General features: G+C 44.1%; 1 protein-coding gene across 3 annotated transcripts in view; it reads right to left on the bottom strand.

Annotated features, from left to right (window-relative positions):
• Positions 1–1,489: 1,489 nt before the first annotated feature.
• LOC143035185 (uncharacterized) overlaps positions 1,490–15,654 on the bottom strand; it is a 50,812-nt gene continuing 36,647 nt past the window's right edge. For 2 of the 3 annotated variants that reach the window (XM_076201860.1, XM_076201861.1), the window contains 8 exons: positions 13,033–13,270; positions 12,766–12,900; positions 10,681–12,658; positions 8,826–8,907; positions 4,381–6,927; positions 3,898–4,085; positions 3,355–3,691; positions 1,490–3,119 (listed from right to left, as the gene is read on the bottom strand). In XM_076201860.1, coding sequence (XP_076057975.1) covers positions 2,989–3,119; positions 3,355–3,691; positions 3,898–4,085; positions 4,381–6,927; positions 8,826–8,907; positions 10,681–12,658; positions 12,766–12,900; positions 13,033–13,270 — 5,636 coding nt within the window. In that variant the 3' untranslated portion in view covers positions 1,490–2,988. Of the gene's footprint in view, positions 3,120–3,354; positions 3,755–3,897; positions 4,086–4,380; positions 6,928–8,825; positions 8,908–10,680; positions 12,659–12,765; positions 12,901–13,032; positions 13,271–15,654 lie in introns of those variants that run through there. The other variant, XM_076201862.1, reaches the window with a different exon arrangement.

Genomic DNA, 15,654 nt, shown 5'->3' with positions numbered 1-15,654 from the left:
GGGGAATGTCTGTTGAGGAAGGACGGGAGAGGACAGAAGACAGGGGTGAATGGAGAATGGTTGTATATGGATGATGTTGTGATAGCATGAGGTGGAATGGGCAGGTGGATAGGGGGTGAGGTAGTATGTGTGAGCAAAATTTGACGCAGCCCGAAGGGATTTCTCCCCGTCCTCTCATTTTATGCAATGGGGGGACGGAGAGGGGGGGGTCGCCAATTTCATGAAGCGGCCTCGCTGTGGATGTGCTGTGTCTTGCGACACTGCTTCTGACCCAGGGCAGTGGACAAGGTGCAGGGATGACCCGTCATTCAGGAGGTGCTAAGATAAGAGGGAGGGTGGAGGGGTGTGGAGTGTATTCAGGGATGGAATGGGTGGGAATGATTTTATGCCTTTTTCTTTTTGGCTACCCCCCTTGTAAGGGGGAAAAAGCCTTGGTATATGTAAGAAATCCTTCATCCATTCCAGTAGTTTACCTTGTATTACTCCTATTATTTCAATTTTTCTTATTAACTTTTTATGTGGTGCTTTGTCAAAAGCCTTCTGCAAATCCAAGATGGTGCAATCTGCCCAGCCATCTTTCTTGTATTATCTCAATTAATCTCGAGTAAAATCATATTAAGTTTGTGGTACACAATCTTCCACTTCTACAGCCAAATTGTTTAGGGTTTATTTAATATGTTATTCTCTTCCAAGTGTTTGATCCATTTGTTTCTGATAATTTTTTCACATATTTTTGCTACTGTGCTTGTCAGGGATGTCTGAAGTTTGTAGGATCTTCTTTGTTTCCTCCTTTCCAATCTTGCAGTACCTTTCCTTCTTTGATAGAAAAGTCTATTATATTGTATAATTTGTCCATCAGTTCGTCTATACACTCTTTCAGTATCCAGTTGTTTTTGTTTTGTTTGTTTGTTTGTTTGTGTGTGTTTAATGTAATTCTGAAGTTGGTAGCAGTGACTAAGTGTGAATAGGTGATTGCCATTTCTTTTTGGGGCAGCACCATCCTTTCCTTGGTGATCAGACTTTTGGTGTGGCTTCATGAATGGAGGACACTGTAATACCCTCCTAGTGACCAAGTCCCAAATCTTTTTTTAACTATTATGGACTTGGGAAATTTTAGAATGACATTTATATTGTAGTTGTCCACAAATACAATGTAAACATTAGTAAAAAAAAAACTCTTCCCATAGTGATCTGGAGGACCTAAGGACCATTGCAATCTGCCATGGGGTTGCAAATTTTTAGTTAGATAAATTTAATGCAACAACCATTTATATCTAAAAAGATGTTGGGGCATCACTTTGCATTACCCATTCATAATCACCCTTCCTTCCTCCAGTGATATACCACATCCTAACATACAGAAATTACTCACTACCTGGAAAAATACCCTGCTTCAAACCTGAAACGAAACCAAGTTTAACAGATCTTTTCATTCTCTCCCCCCCCAACCCCCACATTCCCCACTTATGGATGGTCAATAAATAGTTGGTTTTAAACTGGAGACATGAGTTTATTGCAATAAAGACAACTACACAGTGGTGTGTTGAGCTTGCTGCTAAGAATTGTGAGGCACAGGACTAACGTATCTGTCTGCCTGCGCCTACCGCAGATCAGTATAAAAGCTTCAGGAGGTCTAAAAAGTCCCGTCCATTCCGGTAGTGAGGGCCTATTCAACATAAAATTTCCAGTGTAAACAAGGAGTGAAGCGGGCCTGGGGCCAGGGGACGCCCTGCCCTTGACAAGGCGGCAACTGCCAGCCAGGAACGCGGTAGCCATGTGTGTGAAAAGAAGCTACACCAAGCCACTCCCATACAGCCCTCTTGGGCACAATGTACTGTCGTTGACAAGTAGGGAAATATTGGAAATTCAGCACTGTAAACATCATAAAATTATCCAAGCTAATAACATTGGTTGGGGGTCAAAAGTTAGTTACCTAAGATATGGACACCCCCAACAACCCAACAGGTGGGGCAGACCAACGAGTTGTGGGGTTCCAATATCACCACGGTCTCTGACTACCCAGAGGTTATGGTGGCTACAGCTGCATCCCTGGGGGCACAGGGAGCATCTTCTAACCATTGTAAGGCTCCGAAAGCCCTTTTCATCTTTCAGTCAATGTCAGCTGTAGTGAGTGAGTTCAACTTGATTCAGTCGCCATGTGTCTCTTGGTAGATGTGAGGCAGCACCCGTCATAAAGTGTACATCTGTAGAACCAAGAGCTCTGGTCATTTCCAATTATCCTGCAGATGCACATTGCAGCCAATCATGCACAGGCATTGGCAGGTTCCTCAGCAGCTCTCAGTGAACTATGTAGCCAGCTCAGTCTCTGTTGTAGAGGTGCTAGCAGAAGTGGACCACTTGCTGAAGCTACCTCTACTTTGCACTTTCAAATGCACAGCTCACGGCCTCAACAGCCCTGATGCATAGGGAATGCTAGGCAGAGCCCTCTCCTTCCCCAATGCATCGCTGTGTTATCAAGCATCACTTCTAACAGTGATAGAGTATAAGACTAACGAATAGGAACCCAAATCCCTATAGCAATCAGCGTCTCTTCATTACAAGGAAATCATTCCAAATAAGAAAAACTGCACTTCTCTCCACTACATATGCACATTAGAATAAATTTTAGTTAACGAAACTTTAAACTTACACACAATGGTTTCTAGTCTACCACATCATCTCCTTTATTTCCACTATCAATAGGGGTGCTAGTTCACTGTTAATTTCCTTTAAGCAATAAAGGTAATGGAATAAATCATTTCGTCACACACTAAGTATACCAAGAATACTGGCAACGTCTGACAGTGCACCGCATATATATATATATATATTTATAATATATATACATATTAATGTATATATATTTACTGTATAGATAAACAGGATACTTGTTTCCCTAGTCTTTTTCCAAGCACTGAAATTTCAAGCACAGCACTACAGTGGCTCCAAGCAAACCACAGTTACAATCATGAAATCCTCAGTGGCATTTTATTTTGTAGTGGCATCTGCCAGGCTACTACTAGAGGTTGGCACACTTCCACTCTTGCCACTAGAAGAATCTTCTTTGACAGATTCATCTCCAACTTTATCATCTGTCATCTTCTTCTCAGCCTTGCCACCTGTGATAAAGGAACAAGACTATGTTTGAAGTTTATTAATAAAATAGAGAGAATCTTTTTGTGGTAACAGTGAAAGCATTTCTACATTTAACTTGGTTCTTTATGTGTACCATGTAAACCATGGGAACTTCATGACAAACATGAATAATAATGGAAACCACACCTCAAATACAAGGTGAGCTACATACATCTACTAAACCAGTTTTACATGGATACAAATCATGAAACCACCTACCATCCCTATGGAAAAATGCTTGAGTGGTGTTTAGAGCATTGGCCCTTTGCTTGGCTTGCTCTGCTGATGAAGGGTTGGAGCGTTGCTGTTGGCCTTGAGCAGGTCCACGACCACTTCGATTGTTGCTGTGGCTGCCACTACTGCTACTGTTTGTATTACTAGATGCTGCAGTGTTGGAGAGCAGGGCAGTGTTGGGGGCAGGCCTCTGTATTGGTCCAGGGTTTTGGTAACGCATCCCTCCACCTACTGTGGGGGGTGGGGGTCCCCCTGGTGGACCCATAGCTAATTGACCTCGCATACCCATCATCATGCCTGCTCGAAGACCTCCCGCCATCACCTGCCACAAGTTTTTAACATTCACTACAATGATCTACTTATGTTCTGGCATCCCTGCACAACCCTGTAAGCATTTCATCCCATTAAAAACCACATAATGCTATCCTTTTAGAGGAAGAAAGGAAAAGAAATACTAAAGTAGGAAAGATTAAATTGAAAATAATAATGAGGAACATACATCTACTGGCCTCTGGTGACCTTTCTTACCTGGGAGTTCCCTTGTGGATTGTAGGCCATGTTAACCTTGGTATTTTGATGAGCAACACTTGGCTGGTTGTTATTCATCTTCCTGCTATGGGACTTCGGGGAGATTTGGGACATGGACACCACATTGTTGCTACTGTTACCTCCACCACCCCCACCACCTCCACCACCACCTGTGGTGCCAGACATACCTAGAAAGATAAAAAAAAAAATCTTCCCTTGCACTTGTGCCCTTCATGCTCAACTGTGAACACAGCCACAGAAATGAGCAATAAAAATAAAATACTTAGTTCCACTAACACTACAATTAGCAACTAAGAACACTGTAAATGTCTAAAATACAGGTATGCCATAAGTTAACAATAGAAAAGACAATGAAAATTGCCATACTTCACGAAATAACAGTTAACACAAAAGAATGGTCAAGCAGTCTCCACACCAAGTCTGAAGTAATTAATGAAATCTGAAAAAACAACTTCTGCTTACTTGTTGGGGTAGGGAAGATAGTAGAGCTGAAAGTGTTCTGTGAAGAACTTGGAGACTTCATCTGTTGCCGACTAGTGTCAGCTACATTTCCCCCTGGTTGAAGAGACTTGAGAAAGTTTCCTTGTAAGCCTGGAGCACCACGAAATGCCTGTGCACTTAGCTGTTGTGCTGTCAGGTTCATGCCTGACCCAAAGCCCTGTACACCCACTGCTGCTGGCCCTGGTTGAGACTGGCTGCCAAAACCCTGCAACCCAAAAGTTGGCGGTGTCTGCAGAGGAGGCTGTGCCTGCTGCTGCACAGGAGCTTGCAAGGGCGAACCAGATGTAGTGTAAAAGCCTGGAGCCTGTTGCGGTGCTGCTGGAGCAGTAGGAGCATTAGGAGGTGCCCCTGGAGCAGCAGATGCATTGTTGGAGTAGAATGAACTTGGAGGCTGGATGGGATGAATAACAGAACTCTGTACCCCAGGCCTCTGCACCATTTGAGTGCCAAGGAGTCCAAGTGATTGGCTTGGATCATAAATATACAACTGTGAGGGTTGTGGCCCTCCTTGGAGAGTTGTACCTATGCCATTTTGCTGGAAGGGTGTCCCTGCCTTGGACCCAATAGTTCCAAAGTTCTGCTGAGAATTACCAAATGTTTGTGTGGAGGGTTTCACAGCAGATGACATGAGTGTATTGGATGCAGAGGATATGAGTACAGTATTCTGATTCTGGGGTTGATTTTGACCAAACCCTGTAACTCCAGTAGGCTGAAGTCTGTACTGGGAAATATTACTTGAGTAAAGGTCTGGTGTTGTGAGAGGTGGTGGTGTCTGGAGAAACATGGACTGCTGTCCAAATGCACTACTACCTAGGCCTTGACCTAAACCATAGGGTGGGTATTGGGAGAACTGGGAGGCTCCTCTCTGGCTCAATACCTGAGTAGTCCCATCCAAGAAGGGTTGATATAGCCCTGTCTGTGGTAGCTGCATGACAGTTGGAGGAGAGGGTATGGCTCCACCAATGCCACCAAAAGGTGCAGTGCCTCCTAGAGTGGGGTACATGCTGTTAGAGTTGGGGCCTCCAGAATTTGAGTTAAGAGGTGGAGACAGTGAGCCTCCTGTGATACCAAGTGATGATACTGATGGCCCAGGTGACACAGAGCTGTTTGACTGTTGCTGTGGCTTCACTTTACAAACATTGCTGCTCATACTAATGCTGGCCACATCTGACTTGGCATGAGAGGCAGCAGATGATGTATAGACCATGGAACTGCAAACACCTGTAGCCTGTTGCAGGGGAGAACCAGTCCTGAAGTTTACTTCAGCAGATGTATCCTCTCCAGGAGCATTGCTTGAGTTATGATCTTTGCGGTTGAATGAAGCCTCAAGGCCTTGTCCATGGTCAAGTGATGATGCATCAACAGCTGAGAAGCTGGTTGATGAAAATGCAACAGAACTGGACACATCTTCAGTCTGTTCAGGTACAGGGTCCATAAGTTCCCACACCTTTTTAACTGATGCAATCTTGAGGTTAAGGTCATCAGTTGATGGGGACATAGGGCTCTGAACAGAGCTTGATGTTATGCCCAAAGGTCGTGATAAATTAATGGCCTTATCAGCAAGCTCAGAGTCAAACGTGAAATCCAACTTAATATCGGGAGCATTCTCTTCAGATTTAGTAAAGCTAAGTGGAAGTTCAATTGGCTCTGGCTTCTCAATCTTCTTGTCTTTATCATCCTTGTGTGCTACCATTATGTCCACAGGAGAACTGCTTTTCCTATCTCTCGACTCTTTATGTCGCTGTGGTTTAGGTGCCTCACCTCCAAATTTGGCCTTGTACTCCGTTCCCATTGAAGCAGTGACCATACCTGCTGCCTTGAAGTTTGTATTTTCAAATATAATTGTCTGAGAGGGAACTGAGGTTCCATCCAGAGTGCTCTTATCAACTTTAACAAAGTTATTGGGGTCATCACTTGGACTAGACCTTTGGCTACTCACCCCTGAATTGGGCTGATCACTAATTTCCACTCCACTGTCATGGTTATCAAAGGAAGGTGGCTTACCAGGTTGACCTACAACATCCATTCCAGTAACCTGAGATGGCGAGTTCTCCCTCAGAGTTGTGGTCAATGGCTTATCCCATGCATTCTTTGGTGGTGGTGGTATGGAATTGGTGTCCTTCAGTGAAAACAAACTGTTAGAGTTATCTACAGGACTGCCTCCAGTGGCAGTTTTCATGGCATTGATCCTATTGGTTTCCCTCTGCTTGGCCAAACGAGGAGGGAGTTTGTTTTGACGTGATCGCTCAAAGCCACCATTCTTAGCAGCCTTACTCTTTTTCTCCTTCGACTTCTTACTGACTGGGGTAGGCTGTGGTGGACCTGTTGGGGTAGTTGCCATGGTCACTACAGCACTGGACGATACAGCAGGGGTGATCTCCTCCTGTGCACTCTTTTGCTTTTCCTTGCCTGCTTTCTTCCTTGTAACTTCTTGGAATCCATCATTAGAATCCAGCAGATCTCCAATCAATTCAGACACCTGTGGCTGATCATCTACAATCACAACACCTGTAATGAAAATTGTGGTTCATCAATATATATGCAACCAGACACATAGGTACACTGGACAGCGCTCAACTTGTATTCTACAGGCCTTTAAAAAAAAAGCAACCATACACAAAGACACAGGTGTACTACTGTGTTACAACCAGGTTTTCCTATACCTGGCAAAAAGATTACTGACACACACCAAAACAAGCCAAGGACTGAGCAAGCCTGAACACTCGAGGGTAAACGAAGGGGGTGGGAGGATGTGTTGAGATGCAGACTAATTGCTTTAGCACATGAGAAGGGAAAAGGAGTTGTAGGCAAGTGAAGAGGACAAGCCACTGCTAGAACTAACAATAATTACAAACAATAAAAAAAAAACAATAATTGTTTATCACTCCAATCTTCAGGGTTACTACAATAGAAGGGGTGTTAGTCCATGCATGCTTTACTGGTTAAAACCTAATTATGTAAGCTTGGTGAATAAAAGGCTCCACGACACTTTCTTATGCTAAAGCAATTGAGCTTCATTTGAACCCTTACGACATTCTTCGTCAGTCCCGCCCACAAAAAATTTAGGTTTGAATTTTTTCTTTCTTTTCGCTTGGTATGTGTCTGGCAAGGGATGACTGTGGAAATGGCAACAGAAAACTACTTACTAGCATAATTGTTCAAGTCGATGCCCTCCAAAGGATTTACTTTCTCCTGCTTGGCTTTATTTTTGTTGTTGACTTCAGAGAGCGCCTGTTGTACCATGGCGGGGTCGCTGAGGGTTATGTCATCCACACGATTAACAGTATTTTCGTTTTTTGTGCCTTTTCCACTAGCTGGTCCTGTTTTAGTATTTTTGGTCTCTGAAACACTTTTTTGAGGAGCCTTCTTGTCACCAAACCTGTTGTGTTTATTGCCACTCGAGTTATGAGCACCCTGAGGAGCACCTGGGCCCTGTGGTTTGGCCTCCCGTGGTGGTGCCGTAGGTTGCATGGTGTTGCCTGGGGTGGGGGAGCTGTTGCTGCCTACGTTGGTAGTGGAAGTGATGCCTGCTGAAGTGGGTGCTGCGATGCTGCTGCTACTGTTGTTGTTGTTGTTATTGCTGCTACTGAAGATTGTGGTGTTGGTGGCAGCATTGTTATGCCCCCTTCCCAATGTGGGGGCAGCATTACTGTTACTGTTCTTCCAGGGTTCTGATCTGCCACTTACATGGTTTCTCTTGTCCCCTGTCATCTTCCTGTTCTCTTTACGGGCTTCCATATCACTGCTCTCGGATGCTGTGTCCCACTCAGCATCATCATCCTGCACAATGCCCTCCTTGGCAGCACCCCTCCCAAGACCTCCATGTCCTGGCCTTCCCCTTCTTCCTCCTCCTCCTCCACCACCACTTCCACCTCCTTCCCCAACTGCCCTATGATTTTTTTCATAGTCCCTTCGTTTTTGAAACCTTGGTGGCATGCGATCAAAACGGTACTGTTTCCTTCCTCCAGCATTCTTATCGAGGTTCTGATTACTACCCTCACTATTTATATTTCTTCCCTCTTCACCACCACCAAAAACATCCATTCGATCCCCATCCCCTTGAATCCTTGCAGCACCTTTCTCCCCTCCACTTCCACTCTTGGATCCTTTCCCCCCCATATTACCTTGCCCACCTCCCCTAACTGATCCTCCTCCTCCACCACCGCCACCACCACCACTACCACTACCACCACCACCACCTGCTCCTCCACTACTGTTACTGCTACCTCCTCCTCCACCACTTCCTCCACCTCCACCACCACCATTACCTCCACCACCGCTACCACCACCACCTCCACCACCGCCACCACCACTGCCTCCACCACCACCACCACCACCGCCACTGCCTCTGTGTCCTCCCTTACCCCTACCCCTGCTGCCACCACCTCGACCCAACGAGCGCTCACCCTCCTCAGGCTTGTCAGCGATGTCTCCTCCTCCTGATCCCAAGTCTCCATCCAGGTTGCTGCTTCCCCCCTTGCTTTCCTCCTGAAAGATAAAACAACAATTATAGATTTATATATATACATATACCTAAGACTTTTTCCCCCTTACATGGGAGGTAGCCTAAAAAACAAAGGCATAAAAACCACTCCCACCCATTCCATCCCCAACACATTCCACTCCCCTCCACCCTCTTCCCTCCCTCTTATCTTGGCACCTCCTGGATGGTGGGTCATCCCTGCATCTTGTCAATGCACCTTAATAATAAATATACATACATATACCAACTGCTTTTTCCCCTTATAAGGAAGTTAGCCAAAGTCAAAGGCATAAATCCACTCCCACCCATTTCATCCCCACGTATTTCATTTCCCATTCACCCTTCTTCCTTCCTCTTATCTCGGCACCTCCTGGAGGGCAAGTCATCCCTGGGTCAGTAGCAGTGTCACTAGACACAGCACATCCACAGCAAGGCCACTTCATTAATTCAGTAAACCCCCTCTCCATCCCCTCATGCAGAAAAAAAGATGGGGAGAAATCCCTTCAAGCTGTGTCAAATTATTTTTTCACACATACTCCCTCAACCCCCATCCCCCACCCACTCCCTTTCATGCACCACATCATCCTCCATACACAACCATTCTCCCTTCACTCCTATCTTCTCCTGTCCTTCCTCAACAGACATTCCCCTTTCCCAATGCCCCATTTATCCCATCCATCCACCTCCTTGGTCACCCCCTCATGTTCACTCCTACCTCTGCCTTCCACACCTCTTTTAGTAATCTTTCTTCAGTCAAACATACTAACGGAATATAAAATAAATTAATGGTTTTGGATGCTGTGATTTTTCTTTACCTTTATGATAAAATAGTCAAATATTCTTTTCATAAAAAAGTTATGGTAAACTTGGCTAGTGTCATTGAAACATTTGAACAAAAACACACACACACACCATACATGAATTTAAGAGCTCCTGTCCTCCAGCACTCTACCCTCTCTTAAATAAGAATTAAATAACCTCACCAGCCAGTCCACCATCACTGTACCTCCTTTTTTCCGACATTCTGCATGACATCCATCCTACCTAGGTGCCTTATCTGCTCTCATCATCTTAACAACTGCCTTCACTTCATCTTTCCTTATTTCTCCTCTATTTTCCTCACTCATCATGGTCATTTTCTTAGTGCTTCCCACTGGAACTACCTTTCCTTCCCTATCCTCCTTCACATTTAGCAGCTCCCTAAAATACTCTTCCCATCTTCCTCTAACTGCATTTTCTTCCATTATCATCTCTCCATCTGCACTTTTTACCTTTTCTTTACTTGATTCACCTCCTCTTCCTCTCTTAATTTCTTTCTGAAATATCTTTTTATTACTTTCAAAACTTTGTCATACTCTTACTCCATTTCACATCTGGTTTCCTCTTTGCCTCCTTTATCTTATGCTTTACTTCTCTTTTCTTTGTGCCTCTTGTATGATTCCCTCGTCCTAATTTGTAACCAGTCTGTGAAAGCTCACTTCTTCTCTACAACTTTCTTTGCTTCCTCCTCCCACCACTCACTATCCTTCTATTTCCTCCTGTTCTCCTTGTTCCACACACTATCTTTGCACACCTTGTGAATCCCTCCTTGAACCATCCCCATTCCTCCTCCACTCCTAATCCTACTCTATCCTTCACTCCCTCCTACTCCTCTCTCAGGTTCTTCTTGTACTCCTTCTCCTTCAAATACAAAATGTAATCCTGAACATGCCCCCTCTCTCATTTCATACATCTACACATCATCTTACCACCTATGTCATATGGGATGCTATACTTACTTTTCTATCTCTTACTGGCTTGCTATGGTGGTCTTCCTGGAAATAGTCATACTCATCTCGATAGTTCCTGTTGGCTTGAAAACGTGGAGGACCTCTTCCTCTTCTGCTATAATCTGCCCGTCCTCCACCTCTACCTCCACGATGATATACTGGATATGTTGTACCTCCACTTCCACTACTACCACCTCCACCACGTCCACCTCTTCCTCCACTTCGAGGTTCATAACGTCCTCCTCTCCCACCAACTCGTCCTCCTCCTCCTCGAGAAGCTTGTTGTGTATTGTGGCTTCCACTACCTGCATTACTTCCTCCTCCACTGGTCATGCCCCCGCCCCGGTCAGCACTTTCCCTATCCCCACCTTCACCACCACTGTTTGTTGTACCACTTCCTACAGGTTGCTGCTGTTGCTGCTGACCTACTGCTGTAGCATCTTTATCACTGTTGCTCTCTCCTCCAACGGTTGCTGTTAGAGAAGATTCGTGTTCTTGAGTGTGGGGCAGCATTTTGTTGTTGGTCTCTACGATACCTTCGGTCCTCATAGTGGCGCTGGCGGCTTCCTGTTGGTTGTTGGTGTTGCCACCAGCTACTGACCTCTTGCTGCTGTTGTTGTTGTTGTTGTTGTTGTTGCTGTTGTTGTTGTTGTTGCTGCTGCTGTTGATGTTGTGGTTGTTGCTGTTGCTGGTGACCGTGTTGCACATTGTTTGGTGCATCATATGGTTTGTGCTGGTGTTGGTGACTGTGCTGGTGTTGCTGCTGCTGGTGTTGCTGTTGCTGATGATGTTGTTGCTGTTGTTGTTGTGGTTGCTGTTGTGATTGTTGCTTTGGTTGTGGTTGTTGCTGCTGATGCTGTTGCTGTTGTTGTTGTTGTTGCAGCTGGTGGTGTTGGTGTTGATGCTGTTGCTGTTGCCTGTGCTCATTTGAGAGCTGGCTTGGGTGGTGGTGGTGGTGGTGGTGATGGTAGGAGTGGTGCTCAAGCTGGAACTGCTTGTTGTTATTGTTGCTGCCACTGCTGCTGCTGTCACAGCTGTCTTGGGTGCGCCCCAAACTGTGGACTCCAGGGTCTTGTTGTTGTTCATGGTGACGCTGGAATCGGGGCGGGAGCGTTCGGCGTTTTTTGATCGATTAGCCCAGACATTATCACGCTGCTCCTTGGGATGAAGGTTCTCCTTTGTTTCAACCCTTTTTGGTTCTTGCTGCAACGACTTTTTTAAAGTTGTCATATTTTTCTTAACTTCCTTTTCTTTCTCTGATGCTTCAAGACGTTCCCTAGTAATTGGTGCTGGTCCAAGTGTTTTCAAGTTCTCCTTCTCTCTTTGAGTAAGGCCCTGAGTCCTTTCTTTTGAATCCTCCTTTGTTCTATCATCTTGCTCCTGTATAGATCTTGATTCCTTCTCTTCTTTCTCTTCAATTTTCCTGCTTGGGGACTCCTGATGACTTGGCTCTCGTGGCACTTCTTCGTGCCTTATATCTCCTTTGTAGTAGTCATCATAGTCATAGGTAGCATCTGCCCAAGAAGTTATCTCCATTTTCTTTTCCCTTACTTGATGTCCTGGGGGTCTGTCAAGAGATTCTCTACTTGCTCTAGAATCCCGGCTAGCCCTGCTGTCCCTGCTGTCTGGCCTCTGTGGCCTTTCCTTTTCCTTTATTTCTTCTTGGTTCTCAGTGGCTTCCATCTCCTTCACCCATTCCTTGTGGGGCATTCTCATCTCATCCTGCTCATGATTTTCATAATCTTTATTGTTTGAGCTTTTTTCATAATCCTTATTTACAGGACACTCTTCATATTCCCTACTTCGGGAATCTCTCTCATTTCTTCTTTCTGGGACCTCACAGTTTCTATCCTGTCTGGCATTGTTCTCCCTCTCAACCCAATCTCCGCGTTCCTCAAAACTCTTTCGGCCATCGTAACGTCGCCCTTTATCTCGTTCAAATTCTCCCCGGTTTCTAAGATCCCAGTCTTCTCCATTCATGTTGCGTCTGTAATATTAAAGTCGCATTACAAAATGACCAAGATTTAAAATCTGCATTGAATTAATAAAATAATTTTTTTTCCCCTTCATAAACCTTAACCAGTGTAACAATACCTGCGGTCCATTTCAAAGTCTCGTGGCTCGTACCGATCATCATAGCGGTCATGATGACTTGGTGGTGGATATCGAGACCGCGTATCTCTTTCCCACTCACGGTGACTTCCTTGTGAATTACGGCCACGGTACCGACTGCCAAAAATAAACAAAAAGTAATCTAAGTATATTTGCACATTCAAACTACAACACAATAATTACAACATGCAACCACTTCATAAATTATCAAGATTATTTCATCATAAGAGCAATCCTTTAGTTACTCACTTATCTCTCTCAATTCTATCAGGATAATCTTCTCTTCCCCTTGAGTCAACTCTCTCGGGGCGTTCCAAGGTGCGCTCAGATCTTTCAAAACGTTCCCTGGAATCTCTCTCGTTACGTTCCTGACGTTCATCATCCCTGTGCCTCTCCATCAATGGTGGAGGTCCACTTGGTGGCCTCTCATCAGCTACTATATCACTTGAAGTATCACTATCAGATCTTATTCGTCGTCCTTTCCCACCTAAAGATATTGTTTTATTAGTTCATATGAAAGAATAATTACTTTAACCTTATAAATACTGACAAAAAGAAAATGCTACTCTCCATTCCTATATAGATTTTTAGTAAAATGTCAGCTGGCAACACAACATTGAATAAGACCTCCCTTCAGAAAGATATGGTCAAACCACATATATTTTCTAAGTATTCTGAAAAAATTACCCAATTACTTGGGTTCTGATGATAGTCCACACTTAGACCTATTTATGCCTCAACTTTTTCTATGAAAATTATATCACATTAGGTGCCTTCTATGACACACACTGGATCATGATAGCACCACAGCAAGATCAGGATGAGGTCAGAGGGCAGGTTCAGGGAAACAACATAAAGGAGGGACAGCAGTGGTACTAAAGTATACTTAACCATTCCCTTTGAGTACATTTTTTAATTTCCAACACGGACAAATTATATGTGGCTCTGGTCTGTAGGGATATCCCCAAAACCCTAAAATAGTTGTGAATGTATGAGAAATTGCGGTGGCACAAAGGGACTCCATCTTGTCTACTCTGTTAATCTGAAGTGGATGAGTGGAAAGGGTTATCAAGTAATGAAGTGGTGGGGGTAAACTAACTTTAACTATCAGACCCTGTTGTAGAGGGTTGTGTCTTGCTGCAATGCCTATGACCCAATCAATGGGAACCAGGATGACCATTCATCCATACATATATAAACCAAAAGCCCGATTTTTGACCTTATAAGGGAGGTGGCCAGCCAAGACATGCACCCACCTTTTAACCATTCCACACCCATCCAAAACCTTATCGTTTTCCCTATATTTGACTGCCTTGTGGATGAGGGTCCGCCACCATTGCCCAGGCCAGAAGCACCAGCCAGAGCTGCTTTACCTCCAGTGCTTCATTATATGGTGACCCTTTCCCCTCATCAACTCTGGTATTTACTGAACATTCAATATAAAATCCCTTTTGGCCATCTCCACTTAACCTTTATAACCACTCTCCACTCACACCTATCTCTTCCCCCCTCTCTTCCCTTCATGTAATGAAGATCACCTTTAACCAATCCTTCCACCCCATTCTCAGTCTTTATCTCAAGTTCACTCCATCCACCTCTGCCCTCCATACTATTTTTACTAGTCTTCACTTATTCTTTCCAGATGCCCAAACCATCCTGGTACTCTCTGATCAGCCTTAGCTGCCAAATCTCTTTCTAATCCTGGTGCCATCTCACATCCTCATTTCTCACTATCCTCAAACATATTGAAGTTAGTCTTTGCTCCATACAGTGTTATGGGAACAATCACTCCTTCATACAATCTATTTGCATTCCTCCCCCATTACATTCTACATGACATCAACCAAACCAAGGCACTTTACTAGCTTTCATAACTTCAAGTGCTTTGTATTTCATCATTTCCTGTGCCTCTACCATTTCCTCCCATCACAGCCATTTTTTCATACCTCCCAATGCCACAATCCCTCCTACTTCACATTCAACTAATCCCTGAATTACATCTCCCCCTTAGTGCTTTTACTTCAATGAATATCTATACCTTTGCACCTTTAACCTTTTTCTTTCTCACTTACTCCCTTTTTTTATTTTTTATTCTTTCCAAAATTCTGTCAAGCTCCTACCCCACTTTATATCTGCTCTTCTCTTTGCCCCCCTCATCTTGTTTTGCTTCTTCTTCTTGCACTTCTAATATGCTTCCTTAGTTCTACTTTGAACCAATCCTCATAAGCTTGCTTTACACGCACAAACCTATAAACTACTGACCCTTATCCATCAAGATGACATGTGGTACATATGGCTTCACCTCAAATGCATCACACTAGACATCACAAACTAGTACACATAGTTGGAGCTGGAACTGCTAAATATCAATACACACACACAAACAAAAACACCAACACACATACTCAACATATTAGAACTAAAACAATATCACAGACACAGCTGCTTCAATTCTTTCGCAAACACAACATACAAAATGCTAAACACCATAATCAATACTACCTATTCCCTGGACACATGACACAAGACAACACAAAATACAAAGATCAAATCTTACATTAATACACATCAGCATACCCTTCATCAACAAAAACTATATACCAACACACTTAACTGGAATAATTACAACCCACAGGTAACCCACTTACATCACAAATATCAATATACCACCCACCGCATCAGACCCACTGGGCTACACCCAAATTCCACCATATACTTGTAGGAGATATGAATGCCCACCAGCTCTGTTTAACCCTCAAACTGCAGATAAAAGAGGAAACAAAATACAAGAACACCTCCCCAACCTAAACATGCTAAATTCCAGCAACCACCCGACCAGATATCTTCAACATAACTAACAAGCAACATTAC

Source organism: Oratosquilla oratoria, chromosome 18 (genome assembly GCF_046742065.1).
Source record: "Oratosquilla oratoria isolate Oo_2021 chromosome 18, ASM4674206v1, whole genome shotgun sequence".
Taxonomy (NCBI): domain Eukaryota; kingdom Metazoa; phylum Arthropoda; class Malacostraca; order Stomatopoda; family Squillidae; genus Oratosquilla; species Oratosquilla oratoria.
This window is presented reverse-complemented; position numbering and strand designations above follow the sequence as displayed.